The sequence below is a fragment of the Eleginops maclovinus genome, chromosome 22 (genome assembly GCF_036324505.1).
Source record: "Eleginops maclovinus isolate JMC-PN-2008 ecotype Puerto Natales chromosome 22, JC_Emac_rtc_rv5, whole genome shotgun sequence".
Taxonomy (NCBI): domain Eukaryota; kingdom Metazoa; phylum Chordata; class Actinopteri; order Perciformes; family Eleginopidae; genus Eleginops; species Eleginops maclovinus.
In genome coordinates, this window is record NC_086370.1 from 7,749,984 (window position 1) to 7,775,637 (window position 25,654).

Here is a 25,654-nt window from a genome sequence, read left to right on the forward strand (position 1 = left end):
CCTCTCTCCCCTTCTCTGTGTCTCCCTCCCTGGCATGTGCTCCAGTTCATTATTTCCGTCATTTCTTGGTAATTTAGAGTTGGCTGTTTAAAACTTAGAGCCTCTTATTAAGTTTTGGCCATGGCGGATAAGAGGCAGGACTGTAAGAGCACAGAGATAAACTAATCATCTTAAAACCCTAATTATTAGTATCTTACTGTGACAGACTGTTTTTGCGAGCCAGCCAAATTGAGCCTCAAATGAGGAAAGGCAAATCTGTGGAAGTGGTAATAATTTTAAGTCATCTCGATCTGGCTTGGTGTGGCAGAATTCATTAGTGGAGATTAGCACTGTGTGTACAAAGTAAATGAGATATCTAATAGCAAACGCGGAGGTCCGGGGACTCTTAATTTCCCTCTGCATATGAGGAATGATGTTAAGAGGTGATTATTTATATTTTAACATTGTGACTTCTGCTATGTAGATTTGTCTCTTCTGCTCCTTTACCAAGCCGTTACACTAAACAGCGCCACTAAACGGTTCACCTCTCACCTTCCTCCGGATTGCAGCTAAAAGATGACGAGAACAAAACCCCAAATCAGATTAAACTGATGCAGAGGCAAGCTGATATTTTTTGCGGGGACATGAAGGAAGTTAATTATGTGTGTAAGGAGAAGGTTGGGGAAAAAATAATACGATTACAAAGAATAATTTGCTGATATAATTACAGCAGAATTGGGTACACACAATTGTAAAATACATGTATTGCTTGACCTGGGTTAGCCAGTGAAATAAATCCTCCTTCTATAGCCTTTGTTAATTTGTTTTTATCATCTCCAAGTGGTGTTTGTGCAGGCAGTTCAATTTGCATGTGTAATTCCACTGTGCAAATTGACAACAAGTAGATAATTCGAGGAAATAGGCTGGTTGCAGGCCCCTGCTATCTTCCCGAGCCTATTCATTTTGAGGAACCGCTGAGGCATGAAACTCATACATCAACTATTTCCTGACAACGCTTAGGCTTATTGTCCCCTAAAATGTCATTACAGCCATTATTTATGAAGCTAATTCATTTATTAAACCATATTTACTCTGACAGAATTTGTCACATTCTATCCATATCCTGAGCCTTGCTTCTGAACAATGTCTCACAATGAGTATGTGTGAACACGTACAGCCTCACAAAGTTTTGAATCAAGCATATTTGCCACATATAATAATTTGAATATTGCTAAAAAAACGAAAGTTGTTCTCTGTTTTATTTGCTTTTTCAGAAACTTTTCATGGCAAAATCCTTTACCTTTTGTCCTAGAAGTCTGTGAAATTTAGAAATTGCTATTATTCTGATATGTTCCACGATATTGGAAGGATTGATCTTTTTTTATCATTGATTTAATGATCAAGGGGCATAATGCTTTTTGGGCTTTTCCTCTTCCTGTAGTATATATAGGTTTTAGTGCATGTAAATGGTAGTCAAAAGCAGAATTCACATAGATCACGCCCCTCCCCCGCCACCTGAAACACCTCCATTGGAATCCTTTGTTTACTTCCGTAACATAATGACATCACTATGTTACACTTGCGCTTCTATCAGCTAGCGCTCCAACACATTGTAGATGATAGGCTAAGCGGCATACATCTGTAAGCATTTGACCAGTCACAACAGAGCCAACCAGCTAACCAATCAGAGCAGACTGGGCTCTGGTTTGAAAAGAGGAGCTGCAGGACAGACGGTATGAGAATAAAAAAGAACCTTTTGAACGTTAAAGCATGGAGACATGTAACAGCAGAGGCACAAAATACAAATGTGAACCTGAAAATTAGCATGACAGGCCGAAATATACCTGCTGCACCACAATCTTTAACTCATAATATCATCTTCACATATTTAGCCTGTAACAAATAATGTGTTTCCTCTAATTTGAATATTGCGCTAGCCCATATTGCAATAACATTTCCATTATTTGTGAAGCATTAGTTATAACCTGCCTCCTTTTTTCGTCCAAACAGCAGAGTTAAAATGAGCGTAATCAGATGGATTGCAGCTATTTTAGCGGCACTGATAAATCCAACTCTGACAGCCTCCTTCCCAAATGAGTGTGCATTAGTCACTTTTAACGCATTGCAGTGAGACATCTGAAGCTAAAGAGTTCTCGCACCGAGCCTCCTGGCCTGTTGCTGCTGACTTATGGATCTGTCAGTTTAGCACAGCACACTTCATGACACTGTGGATAATTTGCAATTGTGAGTGATGAAGTAACGCATAGGGGGGGTCATACATTTTAATGTTACATGTTCTCTCTTGATAATTCCGTCATACCATTCTCCCGCATCTCTTTCTTTAGACTTACCTGTCACCCAAAAGCACTTATCACAGCAGTGGCGATGAGTTGTGTTTGAACTGTTTTACAATATTGATTTGGAGGCATGACATTTTAATTAATACTGGGTGTTAGCTGTCATATAGGCAGCCAGCCTTATTGGGCGGAATATGAGACAGGCGAGGTGGGGGCAGCAAAGATAAGACTAAAGTACTTACTGTGAAAAGGCTGTAAAAAGGGATCAATGTGGAGGGAGAGAGACAAGTCATGGGCTGACTTTAAGGGGGGAAAAAAGCCAGTAATATCTGTATTTCTGTCAAGGTCTATTCTCTGGCCGATAACACAAATCATTGAGACACAGCGTGGCCTCTGTCTTTCCACAGGTTGCAGAGTACATCGTGTTATTGGGAGTCTGCGTTGCCAGCGCGCCAAGAGACAACCAGGGGGGAAATTAGGTAACTTTGTAGCACTCCATTGAACAGCAATAAGCTTTTAGGGCTTAGCGAGCATAAACACATTAAACTGATGAGATTCATCAGCACTCTTGTGTCAAATCTATTGTGCCCACAGGCGGAGCTCAGCGGCAGCAGACTGCAGAGCGGGAGGAAGGGTTGGAGACAAACCACTCCTGTGTCCTCCGGATGTCTCCTTCTTTACCCGGACTGATGCAGGTGATCTTTTAGCTGAACTATAAACCATAAAGTGTTGTTTTTGATATACTATTTCATTCATGGAATAGCAGAAATATTTAGACTGGAAATTGTAAGAGATTTCAGTACAGGGATAAAACATCCTCTGCAAAAAATCAATGATGATGAATTATGTATGTACTGTATTTAATATAACAGTAACGGTAAACAAAGGTATTTAAGTTATCCCAAAGCAGTGTCTCAAGTCTACTTGCTTAAAACGAATTATCATTGGTAAAAAGATACGGGTTTTGAAGGATGCATGGAGACATAAGGCTCCACAAAGACAACAAGCTAAACAAGTGGAAGCAAAAATCATACAAATATTCTAAACAGGGAATACCTGGACAGCAATACTCTACAGGGTTGTAGTTCCTTACAAAAAAAGTATAAAGTCTATTTACTATGAATCATAAGAAAGGGTAATTAATGGTAAGGTAATCCCAAAGTAGTGTCTGAAATCTACTTGCTTAAAATTCATAATCAACAATAAAGAGATACTGAAGGATGCATGGGAACATACATCTAAACAAAGACAGCAAGCTAAACTACTGTTAGCAAAAAACATGCAAATATTACATACAGGTCATAGCTGAAGAGCAAATTGTCTATCAGGATGGGTTACAGAACAAAAAAGAAATAATGATGGTATAAATAAACAGAGGGGGATTACTGTGCATATAATGAGGGGATCTTATTCCAGTCTGCCAATGAAAGCATTATTATAATTATGTACATGTCTTTGCACAAGGTTTATCACACTGTATACATGCTTACAAATATATAGTATTTTACTTGACGAATACACTAGAACTCAGTTTCAAGGTGTGTTTAATCTCCACGCAGCAGAGTAATTGTGGTTGTAAGTGAACAGCCATAGAGCCAACCTTTAAACAGGAGCACACGAGCCATTTGTTCATTTGCAGCTAGTTCACCATATTTGATGTATAATTGGTGTAATCTCAGCGCCGCGAAGCTGGAGGACTTTACCCTGATGAAGTGATACATTTAAATTGAAATATTTCTTTCTCAAAGGTAAGAAGGCCCCCTTCAACTTCATTTCACCATTTATCTGTTGTCTCTTCTTTTCCAAATCGCTGTAGCCTCTTGCCTTTTGGATAGTTTCACTGGAGGCAACCAGATTGGCATGAAATGAGCTCAGTTTGAGTCGTTATACGGTCCAATCAGATGAGCGCAGATTTAATCTCGGCTGGCCCTGCCCTACCAGAGTCCGACCCCTCGGATGAAATGGACTACATATTCATAGGTTCACTTGCATGGTTGATTATGACGGCGTGGATGGAAGGTAAACCTTTCTTCTGTTTATCTTTATTCCAATTTTCTTGTGCGAGAATGAAGATTGGAAATTGAATATGCATTTCCCTCACTGATTGAGTAAAAGGACACAATGACATGGCACCTATCTTTCACCAGTCCAAATTAAATTATGAAGAAATCACATTTGCCTTTACACAACCATTATTTATCTCATTCCACAATTTATTTTTGAATATTCAATCATTTCCAGCAGTCTACTTTATCATCCAAACTGCGGACTTAGTTTTATTTTGCAGCTGAACAGTGTTCGTTCCCTCGCAACTATTCATTACCTTTCCCGACATAAAAAAATGCCTTGGAACAATGGGAAAAATTACCTGATTAATTAATTATGGTGATAGCATCTGAGGTAGGCGGCTTAAATGCCACCTTAAATTACATGCAGACATTAGAAAACTTTCAACTCGTATTATTTGCATAGAGGACAAATATTCATAAAAACAAAGGCTTCCTCAGAAGAGAGGCAAGAAAGCTCTCTAAGTCTACGATGCCTATTCAAAGAAAATAGGTAAAATGCTTTGCCATGCTAATTATATGTATATATAAAGTGTTGACCTTATCAATGTAAAACAATGAAGCTGTGGCAATTTATGTATTTGAATGTCAGAAGTGATTGTCCCCTGCAATAGTTCAGCATTTTTAATTGACCTAATGGAAAAAAAGCAATTTAAAAACTGGTAAGTAGTTAGTTCCTTGATAAGACACATTGGTTTTAGTTGTACGGAAGCTAAATACTGATGTTATACATTGTATTCATCAGGTAAACTACAGAGCAGAAACATTATTATTACAAAAACATAAATCATAATTTCAAGTTGTTTGTCTTATGAAAAGGAATGCCCCAAAAGCTATGTTGTATTAAAAAATACAACATAGAACGCAATACGTTTGCTAGACATACAGTAGCCCTCCTAGCCTCCAGATATGATAACTAATGGCAGTGGCAGTTTTTCAGTACAATTCGTTCTCAATTGTCTCCTTATGTGCATCATTGTCATTTTCAGAATTGTTTGTTAGCCTATTTTTAATTCTATTGCTATTTTAGAAAAAAGTACACTTCTTTTCACATAAAAGCCCGATGCTAATTAAAGTGACGCGCACCTACAGTAAGTTCACAGGTAAGCTCTCCATCACGGCACCGTGGCACAGGAGGAGTAAAAAAAGCCCCCACATTGTGGAAATCTCTGTCTCCTTAGAGAAAGAGAGGGGGGAGAGAAAGTAAGAAGGAATGCCTTGCCTTCCTCATTACACTGCTGTCATTTACTCTTCATCCCCCGTACTCTTTAGTGGCATTAAGACGGGATGTAAATTTGACAGTTAACGCTGTTAGAAAATGGCTAGTTCAAGAAGGGCAGGAATTAGAGATGGGCATTAGACGCTGATAAGCTCCTTTCCTCTGCCGCGGCGGCTGCTTAACATTCATGGGAAAGTCATCATCAAACAACGTTATCACAGCTCTGTTGACGGCTGAGGAACATCATCACTATGATAATTTTTTTTATAGCTGTGAGCCAAAAAAGCACTCTTTTATTTCAGCGGTTTGTTAATGAGATAGGAGCTTGTTGGTATGGGCAAATGCAAACTTGCCACTCTCCAGCGTTTGTTTGAATCCCCCAGCCTCCCCCCACGCCTCCAACAGCACCCCCTCCACACTGTTTAATGTTGCAGGGAGTGGGGGGGAGAGGCATTTTTATGTACTCCTTTCGAAGTGCTCTGTGTACATTTCTGAAGGAGGCCCTTTATGTGTACTTTTGCAGATCAGTCGCTCAAAGAGAGGAAAACACGGTTATATCAACAAACGCTCTCTGCTAACAGCCCTGTAGCTGGCACCTGCCACTCACCTGGGATTTAGCCATAGATCTGAATAGAGGCAGAGTGTTGATGGTTATTGAAGCTGAGTTAACTCCCACCAGCTATAAGCATGTGATCGGCTCTGCTTTTAATGATCAAAAGGCTACTTAGACCGGCGGATTTTTGAGGCCTTCAGTAATTACGGCTATAAATCATTTGCATTGTTTCTTCCTATTCATTCATTACCGCTCCTAACAGCTCGGTTCAGAGGTTTCTCGCACCCTGTTACCACTAGAGCAATTCACATGGCTGCCAAGGCTAAGCTGCTTTCCTATGGATAGGGATGCAAACTGTGGACTGCAGATACCAGAATCTGATTTTGGCTTTAGCGGTGTTTGTGTTTGTGGAGTGGGTTAGGAGAGATTTCATATCAAATCCTTACCAGGGGAGATGGCAAATCATCTCTTACTTGCTCTAATTACTTCTCAAAACTTTTTGTTCGCATTACATTTGGTGAGCAATGGTAGAGGATGAAACGTAGATGAGGATATGTCACATTGCGATTATACTGCAAGTGCACTGTAAGTGCATGTTTAAAAATGTAGAATATGCACCTGTCATTTAGCAGAATTGAGTGTCAATTTAATTATATCGTTGTTAAAGTAGAAATACAGTCCATCTTAGTAAGTGGTGTCATTTCCAGCTTAGACTTCTCCCCTGCACACAATATCTGATACTCTCACAATGAAGCAGTTTTTTAGAGTGATAGTTGCCACAGAAAACAGTAAAAGATAGATATTATGAACCAAATTAAGAGCTGAAAGTGCTTTTTGAGTAGTTTACTAATTGATTAGTCAATCAACAGAAAAATAGTAACTTAGTTTTTCAGTAATCACTTAACTGTTACACTAATTCTCATTAACAACTGACAGTAAATGCTCTTTTCAGCCTCTGCTTTTCTCAGTTTTAGTTCACATTACACCGGATTTCTTTGGGTTTGGGATTTAAAGACATCAGCTTGGACTAGGAAATAGTGGAATAGATATTTTTCATTATTTTCTGCCATGTTAAAAAGGCAAAACGATAAATCTAGAGAATAATTGGCTTAAATGATAGTAAGTTCTAGCCCTAAAAACCGAGATATGGTTAAAACTAAGCAAAAAGAATTTATAGCTGAACATCCACGTGATACCCTGTTGGGGGTTGTAATAATCAGGATTATTATCCAGTGAATATATATAATTAATATCTTTGACTTGGCATTAGCGCTGCATCTGTCAGTGTGTTTTATTTATTATAAACCTATGAGACTGTGTGGTAAATCACATTAGTTTTTAGTTTCTTCAGGTTGACACAGAGTGAGCCCTCAGAAAAGATTTGTTTCAAACATGTTCTGGCACACAGCGCCGACATGTCAAAAGCAGGCATAAGAACACATAAATGTACCCGTCTGCACAATGCACTGGGGCTCTCTATAATCATTATGGCAGATGTAAAAAACAGCAAAAGTCAACATTTTCTGGCATAGAATTACTCTAGACGTAAAATCATGCATAAAAAATGTCACATGTCAATTAAAATTCTGTGCTCTTAGGTACTGTAGTGTTCAGAAGTGTTTTTCACAGCTTTCTGACACAGAATTCATAATGATGATTGCATGGCGCCTCAGTTCATTAGAATTCAGCAAATGAATGGACATAAAAAGGAAACAGGAAGACGGAGCAACAGCATTTTTATATCATTTATACGTGCAGAAAACCTCATCACATTAAGTGCAATAACTTTAAAAATAAATCACTTTATAAAACATAGTGATTTTCTGATGTTTATTTTCTCAGGGCTAGTGTAGTACGCTTTGAGAAGTAAGTGACTTACCTCACAATATATCAGTGAAACAGATGTTATGATTATTAAAAATAAGGACACATAAAGTTTGGCACAGTGAACTTACATTTTGTATAACACCCTATGAAACCTCAATAGAAATAATGTCATCTAAATAATCTAGAAAAAGAAATGAAAACATTACTTCTGGAGTAGTTTATGAAATAATTTGATTCAAGATTTGGCTTTGCTCTTGTTTTCATTGAGCAATTGTTCCTGCACTAGCATATCGTTGTGTGAGTCAGCTTGTTGTACAAGTTTTGAGTCATTTCATTCCTTGAAAAATGAGTTCAATGCAGATGAATGGCAGATGTGCTGCAATCCTTTTGGATCCACAGTAATTCTGCCTTTTGAGTGGAATCCACAGCATTATCTCCACTTTGTAGTGGTCTCTGAGCCCATTGTCATGTTAGTTCAATCGTCCTCTGTACTGTAAACCAGCGTCGCTCTGTGTCTAGCTGTTATTTAGTGCCACTTAGGGAACGTGGAGACAGAGCAGAGCTTGATCATTTGTTTCTGGGCACAGAGCTCCTTTACAGGGTTAGGAACCCTGGCAGCATGGAAAATTGAATTGATCATTTAATGAGACAGGATATTTTACTTGGAAATACCCTTTTCAATATTGATATAATTATGCCAACAGTGATATCTATGTTGAAGTGTGTATAATATTCAATCTTTCTGACAAACAAATCTTTAAATGCAAGCAACAAAGAGAGTCTAGCAGAAACCTTTATGTTGGAGGATCTGGGGTCGAGTGTTTGGCTCACCAGCTTGTAACCGCCTCAAAACTAAGCCGCAGTTTGGTTTTCCCTTATTTATGATAATGAAATGTAATTCCGCCCTTCATTGACATCGCCATTGCTCCCATATTCCTCCACCATTACTTAATCACATTGTCAAAATCCCCATTTCCTCTCATCAATCCTACATTCAGCCTTATTTGTGATCCTCGCTTTCTTTTGCCCTCACCCACTTTATTCACTCTTTTTCTCTCGTTCAATTTCACTCCACATTGCTGTTTATCTTTTTTTTTTCTGCGGATGACGGGATTACCCCTACTGAAATAGCTGTTACTGAGATTTTAGGTCATCTACCAAATCCATTAGGGGTGTATATACAAATAACCCCACTTTTCTCTGCCATGCTCTGTGGTCTGCTCCTGTTTCTCATTTTAAGACTTACAGTGCTATTAATAGCAGGTAATCTGTAACTCCTAATATAGTTTTGGTCATTGGGTTAGAAGAAATAAACACTTTATGTAGATAAAGGCTATGCTATAACTCAAAGTAACCAGCTTTACCGCTTTTTCTAATGTATACTAAGCATCCATTTGTCACATTATTATCAATAACAGAGCGGCAATGAGACAGCCAGCTCTAGCAATTTTCATAATTCATAATGTGTTAATTTATAATTAGCTGGTTTAATGAAACTGATACTGCAATATTAGTTTTTAGGTGTACAGTTTCAACAGAAACAAATCCACTCATTCAATACAATAAAAGTGGCCACATGAAAGAAATAAAGTGAAGAAGCAAAGAGCATTGAAGCTAACGAAGTGTATTACACACTTATTAAAGTAATTTTCACTTTGCCTCCAAGACCTGGCCAAAAACACTTTCAAATTCTCATTGTACTCCCAAGGTAGGCTGTGTGGAGCCTCTTTTTTTCTTGTTAACTTTGAAGTAAGCTGGAAAATGTATAGGTAGACAGGGGTGGCATCAAATAATCAGCAACTTCAAAAAGCATGCGGCCACTTAGTACTCCTAAAGCTAATGTCCCCGAGACATTCAGAATGGAAATTATTCAAACTCATTTAGAGGCAGCAAATTGGTCTAAGTTCAATCAGAAAACAGACTGACACTGAACAAGAAGTGCAGCCTAATTATACTTGTTTGTCAAATGAAAATTTCATTTGGGCAGAAATGAAACCTTCGAGCAACTTCTTTTAAGGTGAGCTCCTAGTTGTATTATCAGCTAAATGCAGTAAAATCCATAATCATATGATGATAATGAAAATGGAGCCAATGTTAACATTCAGGCTTTCGATGCCCCGGGCACACGGCGATAAAAATTAAGTACCATAGTCCTCTGCCAGGCACGCTGACACCCGGGCTGGTCTTTAGCCTCTTAGATGCGTTTTTGCATTTTAAAAACTTTATCAAAGCACTGTTGCAATGTGGAAAATGTCAACGTAAAATGCACTGAAGGCAAATTGGAATTTCATTAATAGGAAAATTATTGCTTTTGACTGATGTATTACTATGCTTGTTAAGAGCTGGAGAGTGGAACGCTCGTCTGTCTGGTCCGCCGTCTTGCCTCTGCTTGTCCCATGCCATTTGCTGAAAGTTAGAGATCTACTTTCCAACAAAAATAAAAGGAATGAAGTTCCCAAAGTCACAGAAAGTAAAGAACATCTAGTAGAATACATTTATTTATTGGCTAGTAAGTGCACTAATTCTCCCAAGTATGATAAATAAGAAGATACAGAGGTTATGAAAGACAAAGAAATGGATGAACCGGATAGAAAACGCTCTAGTGATTTGGTTACATTAACATCTGATGTTCACCAACACCTTCATTGACCAACACATTGTTAAGTATGGCGGTATGTAATCTTGGTATCACAGGTAACTAGAGCTAACCCCGGTGTGAAGGTAACAGTTCTTGTGCTCATTCATGAAGCCGGTGATGTTTATTGATTTACCTCGTAATCCTCTCAGTGTCAATGGTGGGGGGTGGGGGGTGGAAAATAGGAGTCAGATGGAGGACATTTTCTGACGGCAAAAGCAGACAACAGATTGGCTTTAATCGGATACTGGTATTTATGTTCTCCTGTGGGGTTAGCATATGGTTACCAACATTGTTAACCTGATAACTATTAGCATGTTGGACACGCTAACATTGTATAGCATTATGTGGGATAATTTGGTATTTTTCATGATCTATCTTAAATGTAAGTAAGCTAAGAACATTTTCAGTGGGAAAATGTAAATATGAAATAGCATGACCTTTGTAAGTGTTAGTATTACAAGGTAGAAACTAGCTGACTGAATTCCAAGTTAATCCTAATATTATTATTGAAAATGATCTCAAGAGTCATTGTGTACAGGTCAAAGAGGCCTCCTTTAATACATGAATAACCTTTTGTTTCCATTACTGAAGTAAGAGCACTTCATGAATTGACTCAGCTCTGTCTGAATCCTGTTTTCACATATGCATTGTCTTTCGGTGTAATGTACATCTGAAACTTCCTGACGTCATTGGAACAAGTCAGCTTTTATGTCTAGGATTTGTCACTTTCAAAATTTGTTTAGATTTCATTTGTCATATATCCTCTTAGAGTCACGGCAAGTCTAACATAGCTACATTCAATATTGCAACACAGAAACCTAGGACTTCTTTTTCTTGGTTGTACAGATTTCAATTGATATACAAATAAATGAAGTGTTTTAGTCTGTTTTTAACTATAGATTATTGTAGTGTTTTAAATTCAAAACACAGAGGGGATCCGTTCTGTGCTGTTTTGTATTGTTGTGTTAATATACATTATGCCTTGCAGTCTAATGGAAAATACCATAACACAGCATTATGCCTCTGATGGAAGTATAAACACATGCCATATACCACTAAATCAAGCGCTCCATGCTACCAAGATACAAATATTTTACATTTATTAAACAGAATGCGTGAAAAAACAATGTTTGCAACAATTAAAGGGCTAGTTTTAGAACCTTATATGTTATCAAGGGCCTTTGAATTTAAGGCAGAATCCTCCTTAACATTAACTATACTTAGAGAAACATTTACAGGAGCCTATCACCAAAAACATTCATTGTTAAAGTGGGTAAATTCTGTCCATCCTCTCATGACATGAATGCTTGTAAGTTGTCTTTGTCAGTACTTAAAGCCCTAATCGTAGATACATGCCATGGACTGTGGACAAAGTCCTCCAATGAAAACATCCTCAACAAGATCCTCTTACAGAGAGCTTTTCATTATGAATTTTAAAAAGTGCTTTTCATATTACATTTAAAATGATTGATGTAGTATTTAAAAATGTACCTCATTGAGATGAAGATCTATCTGATTATAACGGTCGGTAAATCCCATAACAGTAGCTTTCCTCGCTAACGTCTACATTTAAACATCACTGACAAGATAGCTACCTGGTATTCAGCTGTAGGCGGTCTGTATTTCCAAAGAATTCAAATCACACAATGTTGTCACTCTTTCCATCTAGTTTAATGACACTATTAATTGGATTTGTAATGATGTTTTAAGCAAACTTATTTCAACAGACATCTTTCAGGCAGCGGCCTTCATGATAACGATGAATAGTTCATGTCTGGCATACAGCAGCATGTGGATTATGGGATTCACGGCATTTGTAGTGGAGCTCTGACCTCTTGTGCCTCATTGTGGAAGTGCAAAATCCTCATGCTACACTAGCAGTGGTGGTAATATCAAGCCCTGTAATGCAATATCTTTGTAAGTATGCACTTTATTTGTAAAATTAAGGTTTTTCTGAGGCATTTTTTCACAGTTGCTCCATATGTAGTGCTTTATGAACCCCTCAGGTGTGTGCCAGAATAGCAGGTATAGGAAATGTCTGGGTGACATTTTGAAAAGCCCAAAGAAATGTTCCACAAGGGTCCATTTATGGGCTGTTCACACTGGAACTGTGAAGGAACCTTCTCTGAAAGGACACATACCAGTGCCGGTTCAACCAAGCTACTTTACCAGCTTCCAATAGAACACATTTAGAGCCAATGTCATCATCAAATTTGCATTTCATTATGTCTGATGGTGCCCTATGGTTCTATTGTCTCACATGGTTCATGACCTTTGCTGGCTGACATCCTCTACTCGCTCTCGTCATTCCCGTCACACACCACTGCACACATCTAAAGCACAAATGCTATTAAATATTCCATAATCCCTCAACAGTACTGATTTAACTCCCGTCATATGTCATGGAAGCAGCCGGATGACTGACCTTTTGCTGAGGTCTACTTCACCGTTTTACTGTTGCTAACTTGGATAAACAATCCCACCTGGCATGATGCCAACCAGCAAAACAAAGGGAGTCTGTCACCGATAGTCTCTCCGAGGCCGCAGATAACTTTTGGAGACGGACCAGTTTGATATCATCAAAATTCCACCAAATGGGACTCGGACAGAAAAAGTCCAAGATTTGAAATATAGCAGAGGATACGGTGCTGCTTTGGGGTGTTTCTCTGAGCGCAAAGGAGGCTGACTGTCACCTGACCTTACCATCTGTTGATAGCAAGTAACTCAAGAAATCTGTTTAATGGAGCTTTCAGGAAATGTTGATTACAGATGGCGCTTTGTACCACATTGACCATCAGCAGCCGACCACAGTTGCTATATCTTCAACAAAAAAGCAACATTTAATGCCTTTTATAAGCAGTAACAGTAACAATAATTTACATGCAGATATTAAAAACATTAATAGATTTGATTCAGTTTTTTTAAATCCAGTTTAATTGTTGTTATTGTAGTTTCATATACTAATGACAGACAGTGGGACATGATTTACAGACGCATTTATTAATGATGTCATTTCCAGTTCGCCGACAATGTTGAACTTGCCATATGCGGTATTTGCCAATAACCCTTTTAGCTACATTTAAAGAAGCTTAAGATATCTATGAATAATACCTTCATATAACAATTAAATTCCAAAGACAGATGGTAGATTTCATCTATTACCCACCAGCGTTTTAAAATAAATTGAAAACCTTTCAATTTATCTTAAAACGTGGGTTTTTTCAGAAAGACTCCCTATGAATCCTGAAAAAAAGTTTCAATATGTCTTCAATATTATGAAATATACCACAAAAAAAAAAAACGCAAACGTCAAGAATTTAAAGATAAAATTCCTTTAATATTTTATGTAAAAATATGGAGGAACTTTACTCGAGCGTTACTCTTTGGAGTGTTAGTATTCATCTTTATCCACTTGCGATCTGTACATCTAAAGCTCTAAGGTGTGTCTTTTAGCCAGTACAAGGAAGACATTCACGGGACCTGAATATTGCTTTTGCTTGTGTTGATTCATCATTACAAATCCATCGTTGTCAGCCCGATGAATCCTAATGAAGCAGAAATCTGTCCCATTTGCTCCACAATGAGGGTAGCTGGCAAACTTTCTGAAACTATTATCTTCAACTAGACACGCACAGGGCCCAATATAAATAAATAAAGTCACACTTATCTAGTGGCCAGAGTGATTACTGTAGCCCAAGCTGACATCCAAATTGACTGCCTTATCATGTCGAAGTGATTTCCGCTGAGTGGGAATGTAGATGAAAGCGAAATGATCTTTAAATAGTGGTTAAAGATGGCCGCTCGATAAGTTGTTCCACAACAGTTTTGATCAACGAAGCATGCATTCAATATATTGCCTATTTAGATATGTGAGATAAACTTAACTGGGACTCTAAATGATTCATAAATTATATTTCCCTCAGTACAAGGTAATGACTTGATGGCCTTGAATTTCCAATGTTGGGACATAGTGTAAATGCTACAGGAAAATGATGTTGAGATGGAGAGACACATTTAGAATTTCAAAGTATATTGCCTTGTATCTGTTGTACTTCATGACAACTATGTTATTTAGCTTATTCCTTTATCTAAATTATATTTATTTTTTCCACTTTTTCTTTCACACTTGCAAAGATACATTATTTAAAAATATAAACAATTAGTTTCTAACTTCACCTCTTTGTTATTCCTTCTGCTTTAGTTATCCTTTTTGTTTCATTCTAAAATCGATATAAGTACAGTTGTATGATCCTGATTTATTCTATAACCACGGTACGGTGCTGACCATAGGTAGAGTAAATGAAAACAGACCTTTAAGCAGTATTTATTTAAGAGGAAGCGTTGAATACCTCATGTGTTGAATCTGCCGTGCTCTATACGACAAAGCCTGTCAGGTGGAAGCTGCGGCAGTGGAAAATGTCAACCCTATTTTCCTCCTTACTAGTCAATGCGATGCTTGTTTAATAGTAATTGGAATCTTATCCGGCTGTTTGCTCATCATTTCCTGTGCCTGGTTATTCCACACCTAAACTCCATTTAAGTTTTTAATAACATTTTAGAATAGTTCCCATTCAGGTAAACAGAATCTGATTACCTTGATGGATTGGAAATGTATGTCTGACGGTAGTTTATTTGATTTATTTATTCAAGGGGCCTCAAATGGAGGCACTTTAACTGAGGCAAACAAATGGCTGCAGTTCCAAGAGCGGAGTGGTTACCAGAAACGGTGAGATTTTATATTTTGTTAGAGACACACTAGGAATGAGAATAATGTCTGCCAGACTTCATTTGTTTGTTCGGCCACAGCATGTCATTGTTGCGATTTATAATGGCTTCTACAATCCACATGTTAAAGAGAAATAATCCTGTGTAGTTTGTGTGACTTGACATATTTCTAAAAACTGAACACATGCACACTCCGAGCCAGAGGCCAATGAGCAGGAGTCTAAAACTATTCTGTGATAGTTTAGGATTTCCCTCCCTCTATAAGCCTCTCATTGTGTTCGAGGACCTGCTTTGTACAAGTGCTTGCCAGCTGCTTACCAAATGAGGTTATAGTGTTTCCCTATCAACTGTAAATTTCAATAATTTGTTGGAGGGGCCTCTCACTGTCAGTTTTTATCATATTATCAATGACGACTCAATTTTCCTCTGCCACTCCATCTCAAGCACTGACCCCCGGCCCTATTACAGTCCTGTAATGAAGTGCAATGGAGTGGTAATTGGTCCACATTATACCAGATCAGGTAACATTAGACTTATTTTCTTATCACAATGAGCCCTGCTGGTGACTCTCAATGAGAAACCAAACACAGTTCCTTTCTTATGCAGGCTATCATCCAAATAACATTTCAGCTTGAGACCCTTTTCCCCATTTCAGTTTTCCATTTCAAGATTGCACTCCATGTCCTCGGACCGTGCTTTGTTTCTACCTTCCTCCACTTTAAAAGTCTCCCGAACAGCCTCAGCGGCAGTGCAGATATGAGGTAGAGCTTTCCCGGGACAGGGGGAAGTACAGTAAATGAGACGGTAACATGACCATTATGTGGGCCATATTAGATGTACAGTACTCTGCTCCCCCTCTGTTAGAGCTTCCTGCCTTGGTGAGCTTGGTAACTGCGGTTTAAAGTTGTTTTCTTTCACGTTATTCTATTATCGTAGGATTACACGCTTCTCCATGAACTCGGCAAATTTCTTGAGCTCATGAAACTGTTTTTAAAGTCCAAATTTCTTCCGTAACACAACAATTACTTGGGCAATTTTTCTTCACCCAGGAGGCATATTATTTGGATGTTATTGAAATCCAATTGAGTTGAGAAAATTGACATAAATCAATTTTTTCATGCACATTTCAGCTATAAAAGAGATGTTTTGATGGAATAAGAATTAGCTAACTAATAAAAGTTGCAAAAATATATATACTTCAATGTATTATATATTTTTTACGTTGGCAAAATAATATATGTTTGATAAAAACTGTTCCAGTAAAAAAGCTAAATCTAATAATCCGTTCTTTAAAAATTAACTGTTGGGATTGTTTTACCCAGGAGGCACACAATATGTCGGTGCTATTGAAATCAAATTAACTTTAGAAAATTGAGAGAGTAACAATGATTTAGCTAAGAAAAGTTTTCATTACTATTTTTGCCTTGGTTATAATATATATATATATATATCTTTAATTGGTCAATAAATAAATAACATTTATTTATAATACAAATAATCCAGTAAAATAAGCAAAACATGTTTTTCAATTATTTTTTAAAAAACAAGCTTTTGGGAAATATTAAGCCAGGAGGCACATCATGTGGATGTTATTGAAATTAAAAGTAACTATCGTCGGTCAGCTAGAAAAAAAGATGTAATCTCAGAGTAACAAGGAGTCAACTACAGTAAGACCATTTTTAAACTACATCTGTCCAAGTATTTGTATGTGTTTTTAATTGGTCAAAACATATACCCTAAATAATTGAATTTAAGTAAGGCAAACACATTCTTCTTAGCCTTTTATGGAATTTATCAATTAGATGTTATTGAAATTAAATTCAGTTTACACATACAGTAATAGTATGTATGTTTTTGTCAGTTACAACTTAGATTTAACGACAGTGTAGAATGATTTAACTTCCATATTTATTTCTAATTAGGTAAAAATGAGGTTAAAGTAATTGTCAGTTTTTAATAGAAACATTTTCAGGAATATCAACTAAACATAGTCAAGCAGTATCGTGTTGGAGAAGCAGTCCAACTAACAACTAGGCTTGGCTTAGGTAGATTAAAACCAAAAGTGAGAGTTTTGTAAACTGTTGAACCTGCTCTGTTACACTGCCTAATCCAGTGCCAGAAGAGCAGAATATCACAAAGCTGTTAGTCCTTGCGTGAACCTTTGTGCTCCAAGAGGCAGGATGTCAGCTCTCTGTTGTGAACTGACGCACGCTCTCTGGCAGAGTCGCTCCGTGTGCTGAAAACACACTCCAGACTAGAAAAGACAGGATATTGGATAACAAGGTTAAAACATAGGAGCGAAAATATTCTCTTATTAAACTCAGGCTGCAGGGATTTGATTTGAGCCACCTAATAGATAGTGGTTTCAAGGGAGCCCAAACAAAAGGTAACGGGCCGGTCATGCTTATGGTAGCTAATGGCAGAGTTAGAAGAAATTAGGGGAGTCTTTTTCTACAGGAAATTGTACTTAAAGGCAGGTCATGGATCACCCTGCTCTTCAGAAGTCAGCGAGTGAACTTGTGCTGCGGCCGTTAAGAGGTCTACGTCGAGGGAAGAGGTCACAGCAGAAACAAAACTAATTGCGTTATTGGAGAGAGGCAAAGCTGTGTAAATTGATTTCAAGGCTGAAATTCACGGTTACACAAGTGAGTAAACTCGTTTTGTGATGTTCTGACTATCATTAAAGAAAGTGAAGATTGAGGACATGGAAAACGTACATAATCACGCCAAAATAAACCAGAAAAGGTTTCAACTGTGAGCCGCAAAGAACAGCTTCTTGGCTTTTGATTTGACACGGTTCTGGACGTTTGTTGAAGTAATTCTACAAGAGATGTGATGCTTTGGTGTTTTGTTGGTGCAAGTGGAAAACAGCTGTATTGGGTGCTGCTGCAGAAAACCCGTAATCAGCTCCATTAATTATAATACAATAATCAGGATCACCAATTATTGCTTTGTTTTTATTGGCATTTTCCAGGTACAATTACCTCAACTAAAGCCTTCTTCTCTTTTTTCACATGCAGCATAAATATGTTTTAACAACCACCTGCTCACTTTTAAATGGGAGACTCCAGTCTGTTGATTGAAGTTGTTCATCAGCTTTTGCTTGTGTACTTATATCATGTTTGAATACTATTTAATTGATCAGAAGAGTGAGATTTCACCCAATAGTCCGCACCATGTTAATATTCCCTTTTTTTATTATCTTTATTTTCATGTAATGATTTGTTCTGTCTCTATTAAAGAATTTACTTATTTTATTTAATCCCACAGTATTTAAATAATCTTGAGAACTATGACAAAGGCTATATAAGGGATGTATTATTTTAATTTGTATTATCTTTACAAATGTTCATCATCACAGGTGTAGAGTCACAACACGGTTATATTCAAATCTATAATATGCAAGTTGTTTATTTATTTCCCCCAGGATGCACATTATGTGGATGTAAATGAAATCCAACTTAGTCCAGAGACTTGGCACAAATCAATTTGTGTCTGTCAGTCTTAATAGGGATTTGGTGATGGAGTTAACTACTACTAATATCAGGTAATTAAAAAAAAATTATTGGTCGAAAAATATTAAATATATTTTGAATAAAAACAATTCCATGTGACGGGTTACAATGAGAGATTGATAGATTAAATATAGGTTTATGCCATGTATTCTACTTTTAGTTTTTATAGTTTAGCTACAGTATACATTTGTATAGAGCATTAACTAGTACAATCAGCCTCCCGGTGTAAAATAACTCAACAAAAAAAACGTCTACGTAACTACGCTATTAATGAGCAACAATCTTGTGTTTTCCTTTAACAGCAAAAGTCCATCTTTCCAGAGCAAGACAGAATCCTGAATCCACATTTCCATAGAAGGTACGTCCATTTTCTTCTAGCAGATTACAATCGTCTTCTAAACTTTCCAAGATCTCCTCTGTCGATCTGGCATGGAGGTGTTGTCTTTAGTTCGGTCTTTCACGGCAGCTTTATCTTGATCTGAGGATAAAGACTAAGAAAACTGTTCTCCAATCAAGTTCCTGCCAAGACAAAACACTTTATCCACCTCCTTTCAGTCAGAGGTTGAGTCTGTTTAACCGATACAATGCTTTTAATAATATAGTACCCGAAGTATGGTGGCATCACTGCTCAAGTGCACATTTGTATGGAGGTACCTGCCTATAGTGACTGCTTTCTTGCTGTAGTTGTCTGCATAGTGACTGGTGATGGAGACGATCTGTTTGCTAGTGTGGGTGATGGTCTGCCGCCCTCTACTGGTGGTATTGGTGTGGTGCCTTGAGTTGAAGCAATCAGTTGTTTCACATTAGAGGAAAAAATCTTGGGAAATTTGAAACTTCACAACTGTAGTAAAAGTGACAACATACAGATGATTCATCCAGCTTTTTTTAACGTGAAAGAAAGACATTGTGTGTGGACGTGCTTTCAGTATGTGTGTGATCAATTTAAGTCAGCATTTGAGCACATAATAACTCTGTTGGTAGTATAGAATCTTAATAATAAAAATAGTTACATCCTCAAAATATTTACAGCATGAAGTAGAACAAATATACCTTTGGCAATCCACTTCACTTTTACATCAAATCTGAAATTTGAAGCTACAATGATATTATATGTTAGTATAACACATATTACGTGTACAGGAACAGTGAATCAGCATGTTTGAAATCAATTTTATTGCCTACAAAAGTATAAATATGTAAGTTTAACATTAACTTTTATGTCAGCACATAATCATGTTGTTACTGTTTTGAGATATGGAGGAAGTAAAAAATAAACGGAAGCGTGTGAGACCAGGTGAACTGTGTGTGTGGGTGTGTGTGGGTGTGTGTGTGTGTGTGTGTGTGTGTGTGTGTGTGTGTGTGTGTGTGTGTGTGTGTGTGTGTGTGTGTGTGTGTGTGTGTGTGTGTGTGTGTCTCTCATCAAAAGATAAGGGCTAAGTAATAATCTTTTTTCCACGTCATTGTCTGTGCCTGCATGTCTCAAAGTTCAACAAGGTTAGTGAGTTAGCAATCCATTCGTTTTTAATCGTTAATCTTGCATTATTTCATTTGTGCCCTGCATTAATAATCTACTGTTTACATATTACTAATGACAGTGTGTGTGTGTGTGTGTGTGTGTGTGTGTGTGTGTGTGTGTGTGTGTGTGTGTGTGTGTGTGTGTGTGTGTGTGTGTGTGTGTGTGTGTTTGCATGCGTGTGCGCGCGCGTGTGATCGCAGACATGTTACAGGACATGACACCGCTGTGCTGCGTTTTCTCACTTCTTCAACTGTTTCAGGAAGTGGGGCAGTGTAACCAAAATCAGGAAACTAAGTGTTGCTATTTATACAACTGAGCAAAGGGCTATAGCTGCTGAAAGCTAATGCAGCCTGCAGTTGAAGACGAAAAGCGCGTTAGTAAACTTGAGATATCAAAAAAGGATTATTTGAGCAAATTATGCTTATTGTGGGGGGATTTCTTTTGGACTTCTGAGACTTCACAACCATGGAAGATCCCGTCTCAAGTTTAAAATCAGGTAAATATTACTCTCTTTTTTAAAACTCACTTTCAGATAGGTAAAATATAACCAGAAGAGACATTTTTTACACAATACTGATTAGTCTTATAGATTATTTTATGTTTCCTTTTGAAATGATCTTATTTAACAGAACCTTCATTCACAATTATTTTTTTTAGCTCACATAAAAAGAGGAAGGAATAACGTTAGCCTTCCTGTACAGTTAAATAAACACATCTGCTATCGGCTATTTTAGAATTTACTACGCGTTTAAGTTATAATGATGTTTTCGGGTCCTTTAAGAAACAGGCGGCAAGTGTCGGTGCCCCGTCGTCTGTGGGAACTGTGATGAAGGTGTAATAGTCGTGTTGGGTTTCTCTCCCAGTTAGCGTTTACAGAGGTGAACTTGACCTGATTCAACACTGTAATGAGTCAAACTAAATTACTCTAACCCGTGTTGACACAGTGCAGTGTTTGCACAACTCGGTGTTGGCCGGGTGCTGGAATATCAAACAAATCAGACATTCATTTTCTAACCTTGAAATTTCCCAGCCGGACAGCTTGTATGTTGTGCAGCATTTCCACGACAAACATCGCCCGCTGCAACATGGGGAGCGACACATAATGTGACCAGTGTCGTATCATTAGTGTGGTGTTTGAGTTGATTACAGCATTCATTTCACGTGGTTAGGCAAGTTTAGGGAACTAATGAGGAATATTTTCCAGTTTGGTGCTTCGGTTTCAAAAGGAAATGGAGGATTCTAATAGTTCGAATGAATTCCTCATTAAAGAGGCCCCATTAGGCTTTTTGGGTTTCCCCTTTCCTGTAGTGTGTTATATAGGTTTTTGGGCATGTAAATTGTCTGCAAAGGCTATAATCCCCGAGTTCCTTCCGGAGTGAGTTTGTCTCCCACACATTTTCCCTCTGCCTGAAACCCCTTCATTGTAGTCCTTTGAATACTTCTGTGACATAGTGACATCACTATGTCGAAATCAGAGCAGACTGGGCTCTGGTTTCAGACAGAGGGTGAAAAGAGGTGCTGCAGCATAGGCAGTAGGAGAAGAATAAAGAGCTTTTTGAACATTAAAGCATGTAAACATGTCACAGTAGAGAAACAAAATAGTAATATGAACCTGAAAATGAGCATAATGTGGTAATCATCACACACAGCCTCTACCTTGAACCCATACTAGCTTTAAGAGCGGTGGGCAGCTCTCAATTTACCTGTCCACACTTCATTCTAGGTCCTCCATGGGACTTGATCCAGCTACCCTCCTACTGAGACGCTCCTGCCCCTTTAATGCATGCACTGTATATTCTAATCCCACTCTAATATATTCTGTTTTACAGCAAAACCTGAATCGGCTTCAGCACATGAGCTGTTAATTCTGCACACATCTGATGCACAGGAATGGGCGACATATATGCATCAGATCTTAAAATCCTCAAAGAAAATCCCCAAAAGATCTATTTTGCTGCATGCAATCGACCCAGCTCAGCAGCTCCACGGATATGACTTTGAAAACTTCCAAAGCTACAAGTGCATCGTGCTGCTGCTCACAGGAGCGCTCCTGGACTTGCTGTATGACCCTGAACTGCAGCAAGCGCTTGAGAGTCTGCTTCACCCTCCACACAAAGTGGTGGCGCTGCTGTGTGGCGTGGCAGAGGATGACGTGCTGCTGGAGTGCTTCCAAGACTGGCCGAGATGGAGAAAACTGTACACTGACGACGAGCCAGCTGTCTACGTCTCCACCATTATGGAGTCCATCACTGACAGTACGCACAACTCTTCACACTTCCTTCTAGTGCCTTTTGAGACATCACACTTTTTGTGGTGTTACCCAAATAGCTAATACAATCAATTAAAGAGTAATTTCACCCAAACTAAAAAGATGAGAATATTTTGAATGTGTCATCTCGTCTATCCAGAAAATAGGCCCTGGTTAATCTACATGATATTCCTTTTTTTGCTAAAGGAATAGTCCTTGTAAAACCTGTTCATAGTTTTAACCAAAAACAATGTGCTCACCCCGATTGTATTAAAGTATGGCCAGAAGCTTTGGGATGGATACCTCAAACTTTAGCATTTCAAACCCAAAACGATCATCAAAGGAAATGTATTTTGTGTTTGTTTACTCAAAAGTGAGCCCAAAGTAAATAATATAAGTATCTACAATAATAAAGTTGTCATAAAAGTAACTTATTTTGTATTATTATAACTTTCTCTTGTTTGTCAAAGGTGGGCGAGTGGAGGCGGAACAAGAAAGTGAAAGCTTAGCTGTGGCTGCAGCGGAGTTGCACATCACAGCAGCTTCGTCGACCGAAAGTCCCGACACTGGTGAAACAGAGGAATCAGTGTCAGGAGAACAACAAAAGACTGTTCTGAAACACGAAGGAGATGTGGGCATGGGGAATTCAACAAGGGAGGAACTTGGTACACCAACACATCTCACCTGTCTCACCGTTCAACCAAACAGAGTTCTGTGCGGGGTAAGACTGGAGCTATTCTACATTAATGCCAACTTTTCTTAATATAAGTGAGTAAGAGAGGAAATTACAATACTATGTTATTGCTATTGTCTAAGAAAGTTAGATTTAAGTTAACATGAACAATGGGTAGTTTAAGATGTTATAGATGGCACTGAGATCCCCCAGGGAGATGTTCTGAGTATAATAGAGAACATTACATAAATAAATGAAAACAAAGATTCTTTGGTCCCAAAATATCTGCCTCTAATGAATTTCCTACGGAGCAAGTCCTTACCTATTTCTACCTGGTTTCTGCACTGAGAGAGAAGCTAATGTTACCAAACAGTAATTGTTCTTACCTCTGCCATTTGGATTTCTTAATATAGGTGGTGTTGACCCTTCAAGTACAGAAGAAATGAGCATTTACATTCTGTTACTAAAATGTGTAGTGTAATATATACCACTCATAACAACCTGTTTTTACATAAAAATAGTAATGCGCTTGTTTAAAATAATACATTTCTTTCTTGCTTCAAGGAACCAGAGAGACTTTTTATCATTTTCACACATAAACTAGATGAAGGGTGTGTACCGGAGGTGGAGTTTTCATCTGACAATATGGCTGCAAAAAGAGTCCCTGGCACTTTGGAGAATGAATACACTATAACTGTTTCTGCTCCTGGTAAGTATCTCCAGGAGGTCATGTGACCTTAAGATGATTTTTTTTGGTGTTGATGGCAAGAACTAGAAAACTTCAATCCAAAATGACTGTGTTGTTTTTTTATCCCCACTAGATCTGCCTGCTGGAGTGGTGTCACTCACCATGTACACTGACCAGTCCTGTGTCAGCTTGAAGTCTGTTACTTATTATACCAATATGGGAGAAGTTAGTCAGTATATTGAAAATGCTACTGATCCTGTTGACTTCATCTGCCAGGTAAGACATTCACACCATAACCAGTGATGTTTTACTAATGTTAAAAGCTATCCAGATTATGTAAGTAGTTTTTTTCCATCCAGGCCTTCAACTTGACAACCAATGCAACTGAATCACTGGACAACATGCTTACTGACTCGTTAAAATCCAGGATGCCGGCAACTGGTCTTCAGCTGTTTGGAATAAGACAGATAGAAGAAGACAACATGGAAGCATGTGAGTACAAAACTCTGATTTCTAGTCATTTGTTTTAGTGGTATTCTCCAAAGGATTTCCCAAAGTTGCTGGCATATGAGCTGTTGTTTAAGTATAAGAAGAATATATCCGGAAGCACTTGAAAGAATATTTCACCAACATCTGCAATTCCAATGAAAGCTCAGAGAGTAATCAGTCAAGATACGATCATTAAAGATTGTTTTATGTCTTTCAGATCAGCGTGATGAGGAGCTTCCCACGCTGCTCCACTTCGCTGCTAAATACGGCCTGAAGAAGCTGACCACCGTTCTGCTTCAGTGTCCTGGGGCTCTGCAGGCTTACAGCGTGATGAATAAGTCTGGAGACTACCCAAACACACTGGCAGAGAAGAGCGGCTTCTCTGATCTCAGACAGTTCATGGATGAATTTGTTGTAAGTCCAGTAATGAAAGCTTATTTTTTCGTTCGATCGTGTCAGGTTCTTGCATCTTTGAAGGTTCTCACCTTCTGCCTGCTGCTTGTGTTCAAACAAATCTAGGAGACAGCGGACATGCTCAAGTCTCATATCGAGGACTCCATCAACACAGAGGAGCCTGCAGATGTGTATGAGATGATGTCCAACCCTCAAGATATCATGATGAAGTACTCTGGGTGCCCAGAGGACATATATGAGTCCATGCTGGGGATTGACCCTGATTGTGTAGAGGACTTATGTAAGATCAACGTCTTTTTTTCTATTGGTTCTCAAAATGACCAATACAATATGTATGCATGCTGATGATGCTGTTATTTTCAGATGAAGTGATGAACCCAGAGGAAGCAATGCTTAGGAAGTTCTTTGAAGGTAAGCATTGAATACCTATAGCATCATGTATATTATAGTATCCTGTTCTAATATTTAAAGTGGTTACGATGTGCCCTTCAGTAAGACGACATGCCAGTGAAAACACTTACATCAAGGAGTACCTTAAAGGGGAGGAAGAGGAAAAAGACAATCCTACTGACTTCGTTCCAATTGAAGAAGAGGAGGACCCTTACGATCTTTGCCCGGAGGATATCTATGACACTGTAGATACAAATCCAGCCGTCATGAATCGTCCCCCAGCCCCAATCCCCAGACCAGAGTCCGCATGTGATCTTGAAAAGCCTATGACTGTCATCTCAAGAGGTACTGGTCATTTTCTGTTTTGCTGTCCCATAAAGTGTTCTCCTTATACATCAGATCTCATAAAAAAAAAAT

The 25,654-nt window shown here is 38.2% G+C and overlaps 1 protein-coding gene across 2 annotated transcripts in view; it reads left to right on the forward strand.

The window, feature by feature from the left end:
• The first annotated feature begins 4,130 nt into the window (after positions 1 to 4,130).
• Positions 4,131 to 25,654, forward strand: part of pik3ap1 (phosphoinositide-3-kinase adaptor protein 1) — a 29,930-nt gene continuing 8,406 nt past the window's right edge. The window contains exons 1-11 of one of the 2 annotated variants that reach the window (XM_063874818.1): positions 4,131 to 4,295; positions 19,122 to 19,177; positions 22,165 to 22,590; positions 23,054 to 23,304; positions 23,821 to 23,965; positions 24,078 to 24,220; positions 24,304 to 24,436; positions 24,651 to 24,847; positions 24,953 to 25,127; positions 25,211 to 25,258; positions 25,340 to 25,582. In XM_063874818.1, the coding sequence (XP_063730888.1) occupies positions 22,239 to 22,590; positions 23,054 to 23,304; positions 23,821 to 23,965; positions 24,078 to 24,220; positions 24,304 to 24,436; positions 24,651 to 24,847; positions 24,953 to 25,127; positions 25,211 to 25,258; positions 25,340 to 25,582 (1,687 nt within the window). In that variant the 5' untranslated portion in view covers positions 4,131 to 4,295; positions 19,122 to 19,177; positions 22,165 to 22,238. Of the gene's footprint in view, positions 4,296 to 19,121; positions 19,178 to 20,535; positions 20,832 to 22,164; positions 22,591 to 23,053; positions 23,305 to 23,820; positions 23,966 to 24,077; positions 24,221 to 24,303; positions 24,437 to 24,650; positions 24,848 to 24,952; positions 25,128 to 25,210; positions 25,259 to 25,339; positions 25,583 to 25,654 lie in introns of those variants that run through there. The other variant, XM_063874817.1, reaches the window with a different exon arrangement.